This window comes from Rutilus rutilus (assembly GCF_951802725.1).
Source record: "Rutilus rutilus genome assembly, chromosome: 1".
NCBI classification, from domain to species: Eukaryota; Metazoa; Chordata; class Actinopteri; order Cypriniformes; family Leuciscidae; genus Rutilus; species Rutilus rutilus.
Window position 1 is genome coordinate 48,378,635 of NC_140209.1, and position 14,724 is coordinate 48,393,358.

Sequence of the window (14,724 nt, forward strand, 5' to 3'; positions counted from 1 at the left end):
CCAAACAGAAATACGTCATCAACTAGGCTTTATCTTTTTATAGTCATTATCACGGGAAGACTAATTCTTATTGTGAGGAGAATGAGAACATTGCTCAGGGTGTTTAAGATGCACTCATCACGTGCGGGAGACAACTGTTCCCGCATGGTGACAGATACCCCTTTTCCACCAAGGCAGTGCTGGTGCTGGTTCGGAGCCAGAGCCTAGTTTCAAATCGGTTCTTTGTTTTTTCGACACCCAAAGCACCAGCTCTAAACCAGGAAAAGTGCACCAAAACATTACTGGTCTAGAAGTAAGAACCGCTTGCGTCAGGGGCTGGGTTACCAGCAAGACGAACAGAAACTTGTGACCGCCATTTTTAAAATAGCAGCTAATCAAGCCAATAGCAGCTTGATTGTTATCTCCGTCTATGCAAGTTACGGCGAGCTGCACGAACGCGTTGGATTCGCTGTGTTTGGATGCCGATGTAGGTTCGCAAAGCCATAAGCATCAATAGTAATGCAACGACCGCCATTGATGATGGAAGGCTTGTTGGAGATGCATCGGAGCAGCGGGAGTGTTTGGAGAGCATATGACTCCTTGTGCTTTTGGATCGCTCTCGCAGTGCTTTGATTTCATGCGCTGATCGGTCTGCGAGAAGCCGATGCATCTCGAACAAGCCTGGTGTGTTTGTGTTTGGCGCTGCCGCAGTAGCGTTGTGGGCAACATGAGATGTATACAGTGACGTAAGATCTGGCTCTGTGGTGGCTCTCTGGCCTGTGGAAAGGCAAACCGGTTCTTAGAAGGCTTGTCAGTCGAACCAACTCCGAACTGGCAATAGCTCTGGCTCTGAACTAGCAGCGGTTCTTGCTGGTGGAAAAGGGGTAATAGTCTCATACGACCCCTAAATACATAGTTCTCTGAGCGGGAGAAAGAACGCTTTTCTTGGCGTTGAGTCTCAACCCCAGAGTTTGAAGATGAGCTAGGACGATATCTCGATGTCGTAGCGCAAGCTCTTGAGACTGGGCTAATATCAGCCAGTCGTCTATGTAATTTAAAATGCGGATCCCCTGGAGTCGTAAAGGAGCCAGCGCTGCATCCATGAATTTCGTATATGTGCTGGGGGACAAGGCTAGGCTGAACGGAAGAACCCGAAATTGGTAAGCTCTACCCCCGAAAGCGAACCTCAGAAACTTCCTATGTTGTGGTAGTATGTGAAAATATGCATCCTTGAGGTTGATCGTGACAAACCAATCTTTGTGTTGAATTTGAGAAACGATAATTTTTATTGTCAACGTTTTGAATTTGAATGTCCTGAGAGAACGGTTCAGACCGCAAAGGTCTAGAATTGGACGCAACCCCCCATCTTTTTTGGGAACCAGAAAATAATGGCTGTTATAACCTGACTGTCTGTCTGGGAGGGGAGCATGTTCTATTGGCGCTTTGTCCAGTAGAGTTTGCAGTTCTTTTACCAGCAAGTGCGCCTGTTCCGGTTTCACGGTAGTGGGGACCATGCTGTTGAAACGCGGAAGATGGCGCACAAACTGTATTCTGTAGCCTTTCTCTTTTCAAGAGGTTCTCAAGACCCAAGGAGATATGTTTGGCAGTACCTTTAACTCTCTCCTTGATGCCAGTGAGGTTCAGCCACTTATGTTTCTCCGTAGCGATCATAGCACCCATAGAACAGCCAATGGCAGGGGCCGTCTTGCTTGGTCGCGCGGAGAGATAGATCTGTGGCTCTGCACTGCTCAGAAAACAACTCCTCACTGGCTCACTTTAAGCAGCTCAGCCTGGCACAGCTGTAACATCACCATGGTGTGCAGGGCAGCACCAGCCTGACCAGCCGCCTGAAAAGCTACCCTACCAGCGTGGATGTGATTCTGCACGATCTGGAGGGAAGCACAAGCTTTTTAAGTGATGATGCGCTGCCAGGGGAGAGATAGCCTGCGAGCGTCTCTTCAACCTGGGACATCCTGTGCCTTTGCACCAACGATAGTCGAATAAACCGACGTCGCAGGCACAAAGACACGAGAAGAAACGGTACACACGCTCAAAAACAAAGGTACCAAAAGAGGGTTTTCACAGCAAATGCCATTTACAGTAAGAACCACTTCTGTGCAAGGAAAAGGTTCCATGGATGTTAAAGGTTCTTCATGGAACGATCAATGGCAATAAAGAACCTTTATTTTTAAGAGTGTAGAATATTTCCATTGCACAAGGGATCTTTATAGTGGAAATCTTATTAAATGTTCTTTGGGGAACCAAAATAGCTCTTACTGTATATAGCATTTGCTGTAAAAACCCTATTTTGGTTCCTTTATTTTGAGAGTGTGTTCTCATCAATCTGCAATAACAACTTTCAGCATGAACTAAGTTAGAGATAGAGGAACATTTCCTCATCAAATTGATATGATATTACAACTGAGATCTTACCGTGTCAACAATTATCAGGAACTTAGGACAAACATCTCAAACAAAGTTAACACTTAAATCAAAAGTTCAAATCAAAGCAATAGTTATTAACTCACTTAGGGTATGTTGAGAGCCTAAATCATTGTTTTTTTTTTTTTTGCTTACTGATCCAGTTCACTGATCTGAGTTTAACAGTCAACTGCAGGGGACGATTATCAATGAAAATTTGAAACAACATGAGGAAATGTAATAAGTCTCCTAAGCTATAAAAGAGCAACATCTGAGTATTCAAATATTCCTCTGGATCAGTGTGGAAAACAGCTGTGTGACTGTTTTTGTTTCATGTTTGTGGTGTTTGATGAAAAGCTGTCCTGTGTTCCAGGAATATAAGAGCATTTCCAGAAGACATCTATCTGCATGTTTTTCTGCCCATCTCTGTTTGTTTCTTTGTTTGTTTAGCACCATGATAATTAAACAACAGGAACACACACAGATATGAGACAAACACGATTTAAAATTCTTGATAATATCTTACCCTTTATGGAGAACCAGTCTAAAGTCGAAAAAACTGCCATTTGGGGAACCGTCAGATTAGTGTGCTGGTGATGACATTTATTGAAACTGTGCGGATGTGTATCTGCTGCTCGCTGTTTTAGAGTGCGCTTCTGAGGTTTTCTTTATGAAATATTATCTTCATCCTAGGACAAATACGGCTGGTTTATTTGGTGTTAATGGTTCTAACTCGTAGATTCCACCTTTAAATGTTTATGTGGACATAAAAAGAGTTTCATTCTTGCCGTACTAAAACAAAACTGATGTTTTTGTCTTTTCATCCTGTTCACATCCTGTTCACATTCCTTTGCTTTCTGTTGTAAGATCTTGGCTGTAATATTAAAGAAAAGCTGATAGTCCAATATAATAGCTCAGATTTATCTGTCAGATTCTTTTATGGTAATGACAGATTATCTACCATAAATTGGTCTGAACAAGTTTAAAATTGTATTGCTGTGTGTAACAGGGAATGAATACTTGACCTTCTGTTTACACACGATAGTGCAGAGGAAAATGTTTTGGCTCAGAAAGGCTTGTCATTTGTTTCATTTAATTATCAACTTTGTCTCAGATGTTTTCTCCTAAAATTCCTTAGGAGAAGATCATTTGGTTTCCGGAAAAATATAATGAGAAATGTTCATGCCGAAATCTCTGACTTTTGATTCCACCCTATATCTGCGAATCTAAGCTCAGAGACAAAAGTCTCAATTTTATTTTATTATACTGTCTAGCAGAAACATATTAAAGAGATCTAATTTGTTATTTTTCTTTTAAATGAGGACTGTTTAAGAGAGAGAAAGTTGTCTTTGGTGTGGGGAGAGAGAGACAGCCAGAGACCCCCATATTCACAAACAAGAGCTGCCATGACCGTGACCAGGCATTTAAAACAACCTGGTTTATAAAGAACATCAAGCATAAACTGCTTTCCCATTCCTGTAAAAACAAAAACAAACAACCATATTCTTATTGTCCTCTATAACCCTTGCTCTCACCTCTCCTGTTATCAGAGAGACACAAGATCTAGGGAAAGATAAAGATTGTGTACTTGTTTACTGAACCTATCCTGTAAATTGTTCATGTGAAAATAATAAATATATTGATAAAATATAAAAAAAGATCTAGGGAAAGATATTGAAATCCTACAAACCCTTCAAACCCGTCACGCCGTCCAAAATGCCTGTCACACATTCTTTGCTCTACAGTTAACCCGATTTCACTCGAAGCCACACACAAACCCTTTGAAGAATTTACAGCTTTCGCAATAATTTTCCATCTCCTTGTTTTATTTTCATATCATCTCAAATCCTCACATAGGGGAAAAACTCTTCTTGAGAAAAGTTCTTTAATAAAGCCCTTTAATAAAGTTAAACGCAACAAGGTAACACATTACTGAATTTAGGCACTACTAACGGTGTCAAGGAAGTCAAGAAACTTTCAAAAACGAAGTTCTTGGAATGATGAAAAAGACAAAGAAAAAAGCAAAGAAGACATGAACCCTTGTCCAACTGCTTGTTAATAGAAATATCTAATCAGCCGATCACATGGCAGCAAAGAAGAAGAAGGTCATGGTCAAGAAGACGATCTGCTGAAGTACAAACTGAGCAACAGGATTGGGAAGAACGGTGATTTAAGTGACTTTGAACGTGGTATGGCTCTTGGTTCGGACTGGTTTGAGTATTTCAGATTCTGCTGATCTACTGGGATTTTCACACAAAACCATCTCAAGGGTTTACAGAGAACGGTCTGAAAAAAAGAAAAATCTCAGCAGCTTTTTGAATCTATGCCAAAAAGAATTTTGGCAGTTAATGGGGCAAAAGGGGGTCCAACCCAGTATTAGCAAGATGTACCTAATAAAGTGGCATTAGCAGTGTTTTACATCTCAATGATCAGATGGTGTAGAACCACTTGGAAATATGCAACATGTAGAAATCACAGCTTTTGAGCCATTCACCTGATCCATGAATGCCATGTGACTAAATGTGACACTCTGCTAAAGAAAAATGACAACACTGACTGGCTGCTGTCACCACAGGAACGCATACATGACTGCAGAAATCATTGCCATATTGAAATGAACAGAACTGAACACACAGAGATCTCTATAACACAATGTAGCACACTGTTCCTTTCCTTGATTACCAGTTTTTTTCTCTTTGTCTGTTTTCACGGGCCTCGCCTCCTCACCGTTTTCCCTTGCCCGTAGTGTCTGATTATTATTATGATCACTGATTAATTATAATTAAAGTGCTAAGGACGTAATGATTTAACCTGAGGGGTCATTATTTACAGCAGAAAGGCAGATTAAACTGTAATTATCTTGTCATACTGATTATGTCTCTCTTTTTCTCTCTCCAGGTGAGACATTCTCTGAAACGTTCAGTCACACAGAGAGATGTCAGACGTGTAGAGAGTGCACAGGTCTCATGCGTATGCAGACCCCCTGCACCGACTCGAACGACGCTGCGTGCGTGTGCAACTACGGCTACTTCATGAACGAACTGATTGGCCAGTGCGAGCCCTGCACTGTGTGTCCCCACGGTCAGGGAGTGCTGTTTCGCTGCGAGCACTCCCACGACACGTCCTGTGAGGAGTGCCTGGGAGACACCTACTCTGATCGGGAGAGCTCGCTGGACCCCTGCATGCCTTGCACCATCTGCGAGGAGGGGATAGAGATTCTCATCAGGAATTGCACACCCTATGAAGATGCATGGTGTCATGGTGAGAGAATAACGCACTCAAGAATATTATGTGTGAACAATCAAAATTGACATAAAATAATGAAATTATTCATTAAAATAATGACACAATAAAAAAGCAAAAAAAATTCGAAATATAGTTTACGATAGTTTGTTACAAACATACGATTTTGTTCCCATGTTTGTCAAACTATTTCTGCTTCATTTTTCAGTTTATTTACTTACTTTTTTTCTTGCATATTTGAGTTGCACACAAAGAGAAAACCAATGCGTACTTGTAGCCTGTGGTCAGTCACTAAGGGCAACTGCACGGACACCACAACCGTTTTGTTTGGCTGTATAAGATGTGATTGTGCCTGATCTCTCTCACACTCTTTCTAACAGCCAAATTCTCTCAGACTCAGTCATAATGTTTGCTTGCCTCCATGTGTTTAAGGATCAATCTGGGTCATTTCCGCGTGTGTCTGCTTGTGGCCCTGCAGTTGAAAAGGTCAAAGTGCGGATATTATGTGCAAAGCCCTGTAGTTATAGAGGTCACAACAGTCCAAAAGGTCAAACCCAGTGACATGCACACACACATACACAGTTTGTGGTTTGCAAGACGTATAAATAGCAAACATGTGCATTACAGTGATTTTACAACAGGTTATAGATGTTCTTAAAACCTCTTTAACAGGGGAAAACATCACTGTTAACCTCATGTGGCTTATTGCTTTTATAAAAAGCGTATTGCTTTAAAAAACAAACAAAAAACCAACAGTCCACGACTGTTTAAATAGACTGCAATTCTGTGTGGTGCCACTAGTGGTGCTGAAATTGCAGACTTTCCCTTTAAAATGATTAATAATATTACTAATCTTAATATAATATAATATAATATAATATAATATAATATAATCAAAGTATACTTCAATGTCCCCAAGAGGAAATTTGGTGTAGACTTGCTACATAGACATATTCCACAAACAAACTAAACAAACACCCAGGTGAATGTTTGTTTCTGTTAGGACTTAAGGCCCAGATCTACTCACTGTGAAGTTCTTTTTCGTTCTTCGTTTAGGGGTAAAACGTGAGCAGCGATGTACTGTTATCGAACGTCTGACGCCACCCACACTGCTGAGAGCGGCGTTTAGATGAATATGTAAATCTGTGTTGCGCACTTTCCTCTCAGTAACACACAACAAAATTGAGAAAACAGCAAGCATTTTAATAAAGCATAAGAAAAGCATCTGATCATAGAAACGTGGTTATGTTTGCACAAGTTCTATGGCACTCCTAGCCTGGCTAACGTCAGACCTCGTCTCATTGAGACGTGGTCTGGGAACCACATGTTCATTTTCTTGTATTTGAGGCGTGGTTTACGAATGCCCAGAGCCGTTTATTGGGCGCTACGAATGTCTATCAAATGCGCCAGTACGTAGCTCATAGCCAATCGTTTCAATTATACCAGATGACGTATGTCAGAGCGACAGAAATTCGACGAGGAAGAAGATGGGTCAGAGATTTATGTGTACACGATGGCGTTCAGCGACTAAACTACTTAGAACACTATCTAAGGCTGCATCGAAAGGTAACTTCGCGTCTGATGCCATGTTGGATCCATAGATATAAACAAACTGCTTCGGTGTGTCGCATAGACGCCGTCATTGTCTTGCTGCTCCCTCCCCGTTCTGTGATTGGTCCCCTCGCTGAGGCGAAAATCTGGTCCATGGAATCCAGGCTGCCTAGCAGCGTGAATAAAATGGGGAAACCCAGGCTATGGCACTCCAGTAAAGTCCAGTAAAGTTAAAATGAAGCAGATTTACCATATTAAACATGAAACACAGTGTCAGTGTCACGTTTCATCAGAAGTACGACTTGTTTTCACTCGCGGACATCTCACCTCAACCAACTGAACAGGCCAAATGAACCAGAAAAGATTTTCACTTGAAAGAAGGCGGAGCCTCCGCGCACACGTACCTATTACGTAATCGCCACGGACCACTGGTAGTAACAAAGGTGTTTACCAAGTTCGCTTCGATATTTTGGCAAGCTGTTTTGAACTCCCAAAACGAAGTCTAAACGAACTTCGTTTCGGCCTAATTTTGTTTGAAATGACGTCACATCAGTTCGTTCTTTAATTTCGCTTGAAGTATATCAGGGCCTTTAGTTCAACCTGACCAATGGTTCCCTAAGAAACACTGTGGCTGTGGCCAGCAAGTGAAGTGCTGGCCCTTTTTCTACCTCTTTAATCAAACACACAGAGAAAGCTCAGTTTCCATGGTTGGAGAGGGCATGTAATGTGGCGTGTCATTGCATTAGTGTGCTAGCACTTGGTCGGTGGGACTGTCTGATGTCTGAAGCCTGGGGCTGTATGTGTGTGAGGGTCATTATGGCCTCTGCTGCTGAGGAAGATTAGGCAGGATGTGTCCGTTTGGGGTTTGGTGTCAGCCGTAGCTCTTTGGTGTGTGTTACACCCTGTATTAACATCTGTCTCAGGTAATCTGATCAAATGGACAATGCTAAAGACAGGTGTAAACGGGGGTCCAAACTGCTTTGTGATTGGATCACTTTTGATTAACCACATTTGGAGGTAGCTGAAAAATGTGTGTGATCACATGGAATTTATAGTGTAAATGCTAATTGTGCCCTGACGCATCCTATAGTGTGAAGTGTGAACTTTCTACACCAGTAGTGGCTCCAAATGAATTTGCACAAAAGTGACTGTTTCCAAACACGTTTCCTGAACGTTCTCCCCACAGGCAAACAGATCGTCCTGTCCTAAACTCAAACTTTGAGCACTTTAGTACAGCAACCTCAATAAACAGCAATATTTGAAAAGAACAACAGCCACAAAGTTTAAAGTCTTCACCTTTGTTCACCAATTTGTGATTACTATTGAAGAATTAATATAGAAAAATGACACACTTTTAGCTGATTTACTAGGTGAATATTTGCTAAAATGGTGTTTCAGATGCTTGACTTTGTGTGTGTGCTGTAGTGCAGCATAAGGAGATGAGCGATATCTCTGCAGATGGAACCTGTAAATGATAAAACATCTGGAAGTGATGTCTGTTATACTCACACACACAAATGTTCAGTTTCACTGGCATCAGTTCCTGCTCTCATGTGCCTTTCCTGTGAGGTGAGACACAAACAGAGGAACAGAAATTGAAAAAAAGCTAAAATGAGATGGCTTGTTTTATACTTCCGTTAGCAGTGTTGAGGAATTAATTACTTTTTAAAATAGAAAACAGTTATTTTAAATTGTAATAATATTTCACTGTAGTTTTGATCAAATAAATGCAGCCTTGGTGAGCATAATTTCAGACTTCTTTCAAAAACTACAAAAATATATTACAGACCCCAAACAGTAGTGTTTTTAAAAATACATAACTGCATTTAAGGTTGCAAACAATTTTTTCTTATTAATATGTAGTGTAGAAAACTAAGCTATTTTTTCATGACTGTAATTCAACTACCTTATTATTTTGTATTCTAAATATCTCCCCAATACTGTCTTGACGATAATGTGATCATCGTTTGTGTGTACGGTGACACCACAGAGCAGCCTTGTTCTGCCATATCACACACACACACACACACACACACACACACACACACAGTGATAGAGGTCCTTGTGTAGCCTGTACAGATGACTACCCTCTGCGAGTGCCTCATTATCTTCCTTAAAATGACCTTTTATGTGACCTTTACTGCCTCTCTCTATCTATCTTTATTTCTGTCTGTGTATCTCTGACCCTTTCATGTCTATCTCTCTGGTGGGTCAGTCATTAATGAAAGCTTTGATGAGGGTGGCGTATTAAAAACAAGCTCTTTCATAAGAATGACCACAGTCGGAGTCAAAGGCACACATGTCTGAATGACCAGTCTCTCTCGACGCTGGTGGTCCATGATGTATGGTGATTCACTTCCTGCAGTTCATACGGATTTAAGTGGCATGTGTCTGTGTGTGTATGTGACAGAGAGAGAGAGAGAGAGAGATGTGCTGAGCTCTTTCCTTTGTTGGATCGATAAGGCCGTTGGACTTTCTTACACTCGGGTTTCAATCTGTGACCTCTATCGCAGCTACTGCATTACACACACACACACACACACACACACTCACCGATACACACACATAGAGATACATGTCAGAGTATGTCAGTGGATTGGAGCTACAGCAGTTTCCCCTCCCTTCCAAAGCATTCTGTAACTGCTCTGTTTCAACTCCTCCCCCTTTTGTCACATCATCACTCGTTAGCTCAGATAGAGCTGCAGTGATAAAGAACATGCGTTAATTCTGGTTTATCTTTTCTATGATGCATAATGATGCACCAGTGTTATTTTTGTATCATTTATATAATATGATTATAGTATTTAATCATGTTGAATTATCTTTCATTTTTATATTTTTAGTTTTAGTAATGGTTTTGTCATTTTTCTTAGTTTACCCCCCCCCCCCCCCCCAGTTTTCTATATAGCTACATTCTACAGTATATATTTCTATTTGTTTTTATTTTAGTTTTAGTAATTGTAGCTCTTCAACTTGAACTTATTTAATTTATTTGACAAGGCAATATTTCAAATTTTCATTTAAGTTTTTCATCTAATATTTCTATTTAATTTTTATTTCAGCATTATTTCAAGCATTCAGCATTAGTTTTACTTTGAGTTAACAACAACAGTACACTTTTATGCACTGTTGCAATATATACACACCTCTTTTCTTTCCAGAATGTTCATTTTTAGCTGCATAAAAGAAAACTAATACAAAAACTAAATGAAAACAGTTTGAACTGAAATAAAACAAAAATAACTGGGGGGAAAAAACTTTAACTAAAATAAGTTTTTATGACTCCAAAACTGGGCTTAAAATCAAATATTTTCTGTGTTATTTTTGGTATAATATAAAACTAGAACAAACAACAATAATGAAAACGGAACAAAAATTTAACTAAACTGAAATGACGAATTGATAATATAACATAATACACATGCATGTATATAAACACATAGCCTCAAATTTATGAACTTCTCTATTTTTATATACCATTTAAATAACAAATCCTTGTTTAAGACAGACTAATAAGTCTCTATGTGTATGTGTGTGTTAATGCCTCCTGCTAGTGTAATTACTGCAGCTAATAAGAGCACTTAACAGCAAAGCTTCTGTTCATTTAGCCATCCATTTGTTCACACACACATACTACATACACACACACACACACACACACACACACACACAACCATCAGGCTCTTATCGCTCCCCCTCCTGTTTATCACACACTCACACACACACACTCTCTCTCTCTCTCTCTCTCTCACACACACACATACAAGAGAATAAGGGTTGCTGTGTGTGTGACAGTCTTTTGAGAGTGTTTTCTGTTAGATAAAGAGCCATTATAACAAACTTGAAAAGGGTTACCAGATAAGCATTAAAATCCCTTCCAAAAAAAAAAAAAAAAACGGCACTGTGAGAGGATGAGAATAAAGACTAGTCATTAAAGAAGGCGCCCAGCTGAGGGTTAACAAGCACTTCACACTTGGCACCTCGTTCCGAAAACGCCCTGTTAAGAAGGAAAATCATTAAAATAAAAAGAGAAGAATTTGAAATTGTTAACCTTTGGCTTGGCTTGGAGTTTTACCGCCTCAGTCCAATAAAAGCGCCGACGCGTTTTCACTCAGGTTTCAAGCTCAGTCAGGCTGAAAACACATCCACATATCGCAAATTCACATACCCCTTTTTTCAATCAGAGAGACAGAGAAAGAAAAAGAGATCTCTCAGAAATCATTTAACTTTTAGTGCATACTCGGAAACGAATGAATGTTTCCTTCACGAAGGAGGGAGGAGACGGTCTTGAGAAGACTGACGGCTACTGAGGGAGAGACAGCAAGTGAAAGAGACTGATAAAGAAAACAAAGAGGGCTGCCTGCACAAGTCTTCAGATGCCCACAAGTTTGAAAGGTGTGATGAAGATAAGAAGCCTGTGTGTGTGTGTGTGTGTGTGTGTGTGTGTGTGTGTGCTAACCAATCTAGAAAACAATGGTCTTTAATTAATTGTTGAACAGCTAATGACTAAGTCACTTTCATTATGCTTTGAATATTCAAATATAACTCATATTTTACAGACACTTCATAGACTAAAAACAGAAGCAAAAGAAATAAGCTATTAGCTGTGTTTGGGAACAGAGTAGCTGGTTTCTATCTGGTCTAAGATGGTCATTCTGGGAGTTTCAACAAACCAACTGGTCATACCACTTTAAAGTGCTCAAGCTGGCTTTTAGGTGAGATCTACAGCACTTTTCAAAGCCTAAAAATGTCACCCATGTAAATCTTGAGTTCTGGTTTTAATATGAGACATTTGACTGTAGATCCTTCATTAGCTGTGGCTTCTTATAAATCAAACCAAAGTTCTTGCATAAAAGGTTCTCAGTTTCAGCATTGCTCAATCCGTCACGCATATGGCCGCTCTGGAAGAGTTCAGATGAGAATGAGAATATTCTAGAGAGTCATGGTAACGTTAAGACCTCCTGTTGAGCCAGATCGAACTCTGTCACCACCAATTTTACAGCCGTGAAAGACATGAACCATAACAATCTCCGGTCAATTCTGGAATCTTTTCTTGAGAAAGAGTGAAGAGTTCGACAGCAAAACAAGTTAAAATTGCGCACGCGTGTGTGTGTGTGTGTGTGAATGAAGTGCAACTCTTGGGTTCCATAATGCTATTCATTTCATTTTCTCCATACAGACATTGATTTTGTTTTGTATTAAAACTCTTCACACGCTAAAGGTATGACTTAAAGTCAACAGCTTCATATTGCAACATTATTTGCAAAGCCTCATTCAATGAGTAATGTATTATTAATAATTATTAAGTACTTTGATTTAAACCAAACGTTTGTAATGTGATTAAACTCAAAACTGGTTCATTTGGTTTATGTTTCTTTTTTAATGACTATGGAGAGAATGAATGGGAAAAATACTTCCGGCACAAAGACTTCTGAAAAAGTGGCCAGCCACTGTTGTGCTCTATTGGGAGCTGGAAAGAGTTTATTGGGGGTTGCCTTTCGATAAATTATGCATCAAATCAATAAAGAGAGGAAGACCGATAAAAAGACAAATAGTGCCTTTAGTGGGTGAAAAAGGCTATATATCATGTAACACCATCCAGACAGCCATTGGTCAATTTCACAGCTTCCACTAACATCTCATCAGGTTCAGTTCAATAACCATTTGCATTTTTGCATTGCATTATCTCAAATTATATACATAATAATAGAGTGTGAATTCTATTTAGATACAGCAGCAGACCATCAGTTTACATCTATGTAGGTTCCCAGTCATTCTCAGATTGTAGCTAACGTATATGTGTGACTGTCTTTCTCTCTATCCTAGATCCGTTGAGTCCTACCTATCCCGCTTTCACCGGTGATTCTAGTTCATTTGTCACTGATCTGAACCGTTTGTGGAGCCCCAGCCCCGGAGACGACAACACCACACCCAAACCCAGATCTCCTCACTTTATTAGTAATAGGCTAAACGAGAACCTGATTCCCATCTACTGCTCCATCCTGGCAGCGGTCGTGGTCGGCCTCCTGGCTTACATCATCTTTAAGAGGTGAGCAAAAGAGAGAAAAAATCCTTAAAACATAGAAAGACTTAAGAACAGATGGAAAATGATTGAGGATAGTCAGGTGGTGAAACATTCAGGCCTTGTTTCAACTGGGACATATCATAGATTTGTATTGCCTTTGGATGAAGCTAAGGAGTCGGTAAGATTTTTTAAAAGTCTCTTATGCTCACAAAGGCTGCATTTATTTGGTCAAAAATATAGTGATATTGTAAAATCTAATTACAATTTAAAATATTTGAATATATTTTAAAATGTAATTTATTCCTGTGATTTTCAGCATCATTACTCCAGTCTTCAGTGTAACATGATCCTTCAGAAATCATTCTGAAATTATGATTTCAAGAAAAAATTCGTATTATTATCAATTTTGAAAACAGTTCAAACAGTAAAAAAATATTTCTGACCCCAAACTTTTCAACAATTGTTATAATGATTACCCACTAACCTAAGAACTTTTACAAAAATAATTCTGTATATGATATATAATTATATTACGTATTTATGTATTTATTCATATTAACAAAAAACAAATGGAAATAATATTATTAGGTTGATTTTGTCTCTTGTTCTGCTTTAAAAAAAGAAAAAAAAATTTTTTTATAGTGTTCTAAAATTATAAATAAATAAATATAAAGTTCTACAAAAATTACAAAATAGTAATGAAGAAGAATAAAGGTGCTCCAACATATTTAGGCATATTTAGAAGAAAAAGAAAATCCACTACTATGCAAACACAACTGTTTATTGTTGAAATTGAACGCTGCCAATGCTTTCCTCTCACTCATCACATCCATTTGTACTCTACATGTGCATCTGTTTCTTCCAGGTGGAACAGCTGCAAGCAGAATAAACAGGCAGCTAATAATCGTGCAGCCACAGCCAATCAGACACCATCTCCAGAGGGAGAGAAGCTGCACAGTGACAGTGGCATCTCAGTGGACAGCCAGAGTCTGCAGGAGCAGCAAGCGCAGACGCAGACGCAGACACAGACACAGACGCAGACACAGATCGGTAAGATCACAGCCACAGACAGGATTATTGTCTAAATAATGACAAGTCAGTTTCAAACACTTCCCCCTTCTGCCATTGCCTCAAAACGTATGCCACTGGTTGAGCCAACGTCCCTATGTACTGTATATTTTACAAATATACTCTCCTCTTGTGTTTATCTTTAGTATCTCTCTCCCTGTTCCATCTCCCCGTTCTCTCTCATATCTTCCTTTTACCCTCCTTATACACTTGGCATTTCCATGTAAGGCTGGGTGTGGATGACATAGCAGACTGACGTTTAACACGTTTATCATTCAGATCTTAAAAGGAACACACAAGTCGAGAACTGCACACATATACGGGCACAAACCATGAAAATAAACCAAAGAAGTGCTTTCATACATTCCAGAGAAATCTCTGAAATGCTTGTGCGCTGTTCAATAATATTTAAAAGACCACGAGTCGGCGGTGATTAC

At 39.6% G+C, this 14,724-nt stretch overlaps 1 protein-coding gene across 1 annotated transcript in view; it reads left to right on the top strand.

The window, feature by feature from the left end:
- ngfra (nerve growth factor receptor a (TNFR superfamily, member 16)) overlaps nt 1-14,724 on the top strand; it is a 40,308-nt gene that overhangs the window by 10,161 nt on the left and 15,423 nt on the right. The window contains exons 3-5 of the mRNA XM_084420350.1: nt 5,299-5,661; nt 13,021-13,243; nt 14,085-14,269. Coding sequence (XP_084276476.1) covers nt 5,299-5,661; nt 13,021-13,243; nt 14,085-14,269 — 771 coding nt within the window. The remainder of the gene's footprint in view (nt 1-5,298; nt 5,662-13,020; nt 13,244-14,084; nt 14,270-14,724) is intronic.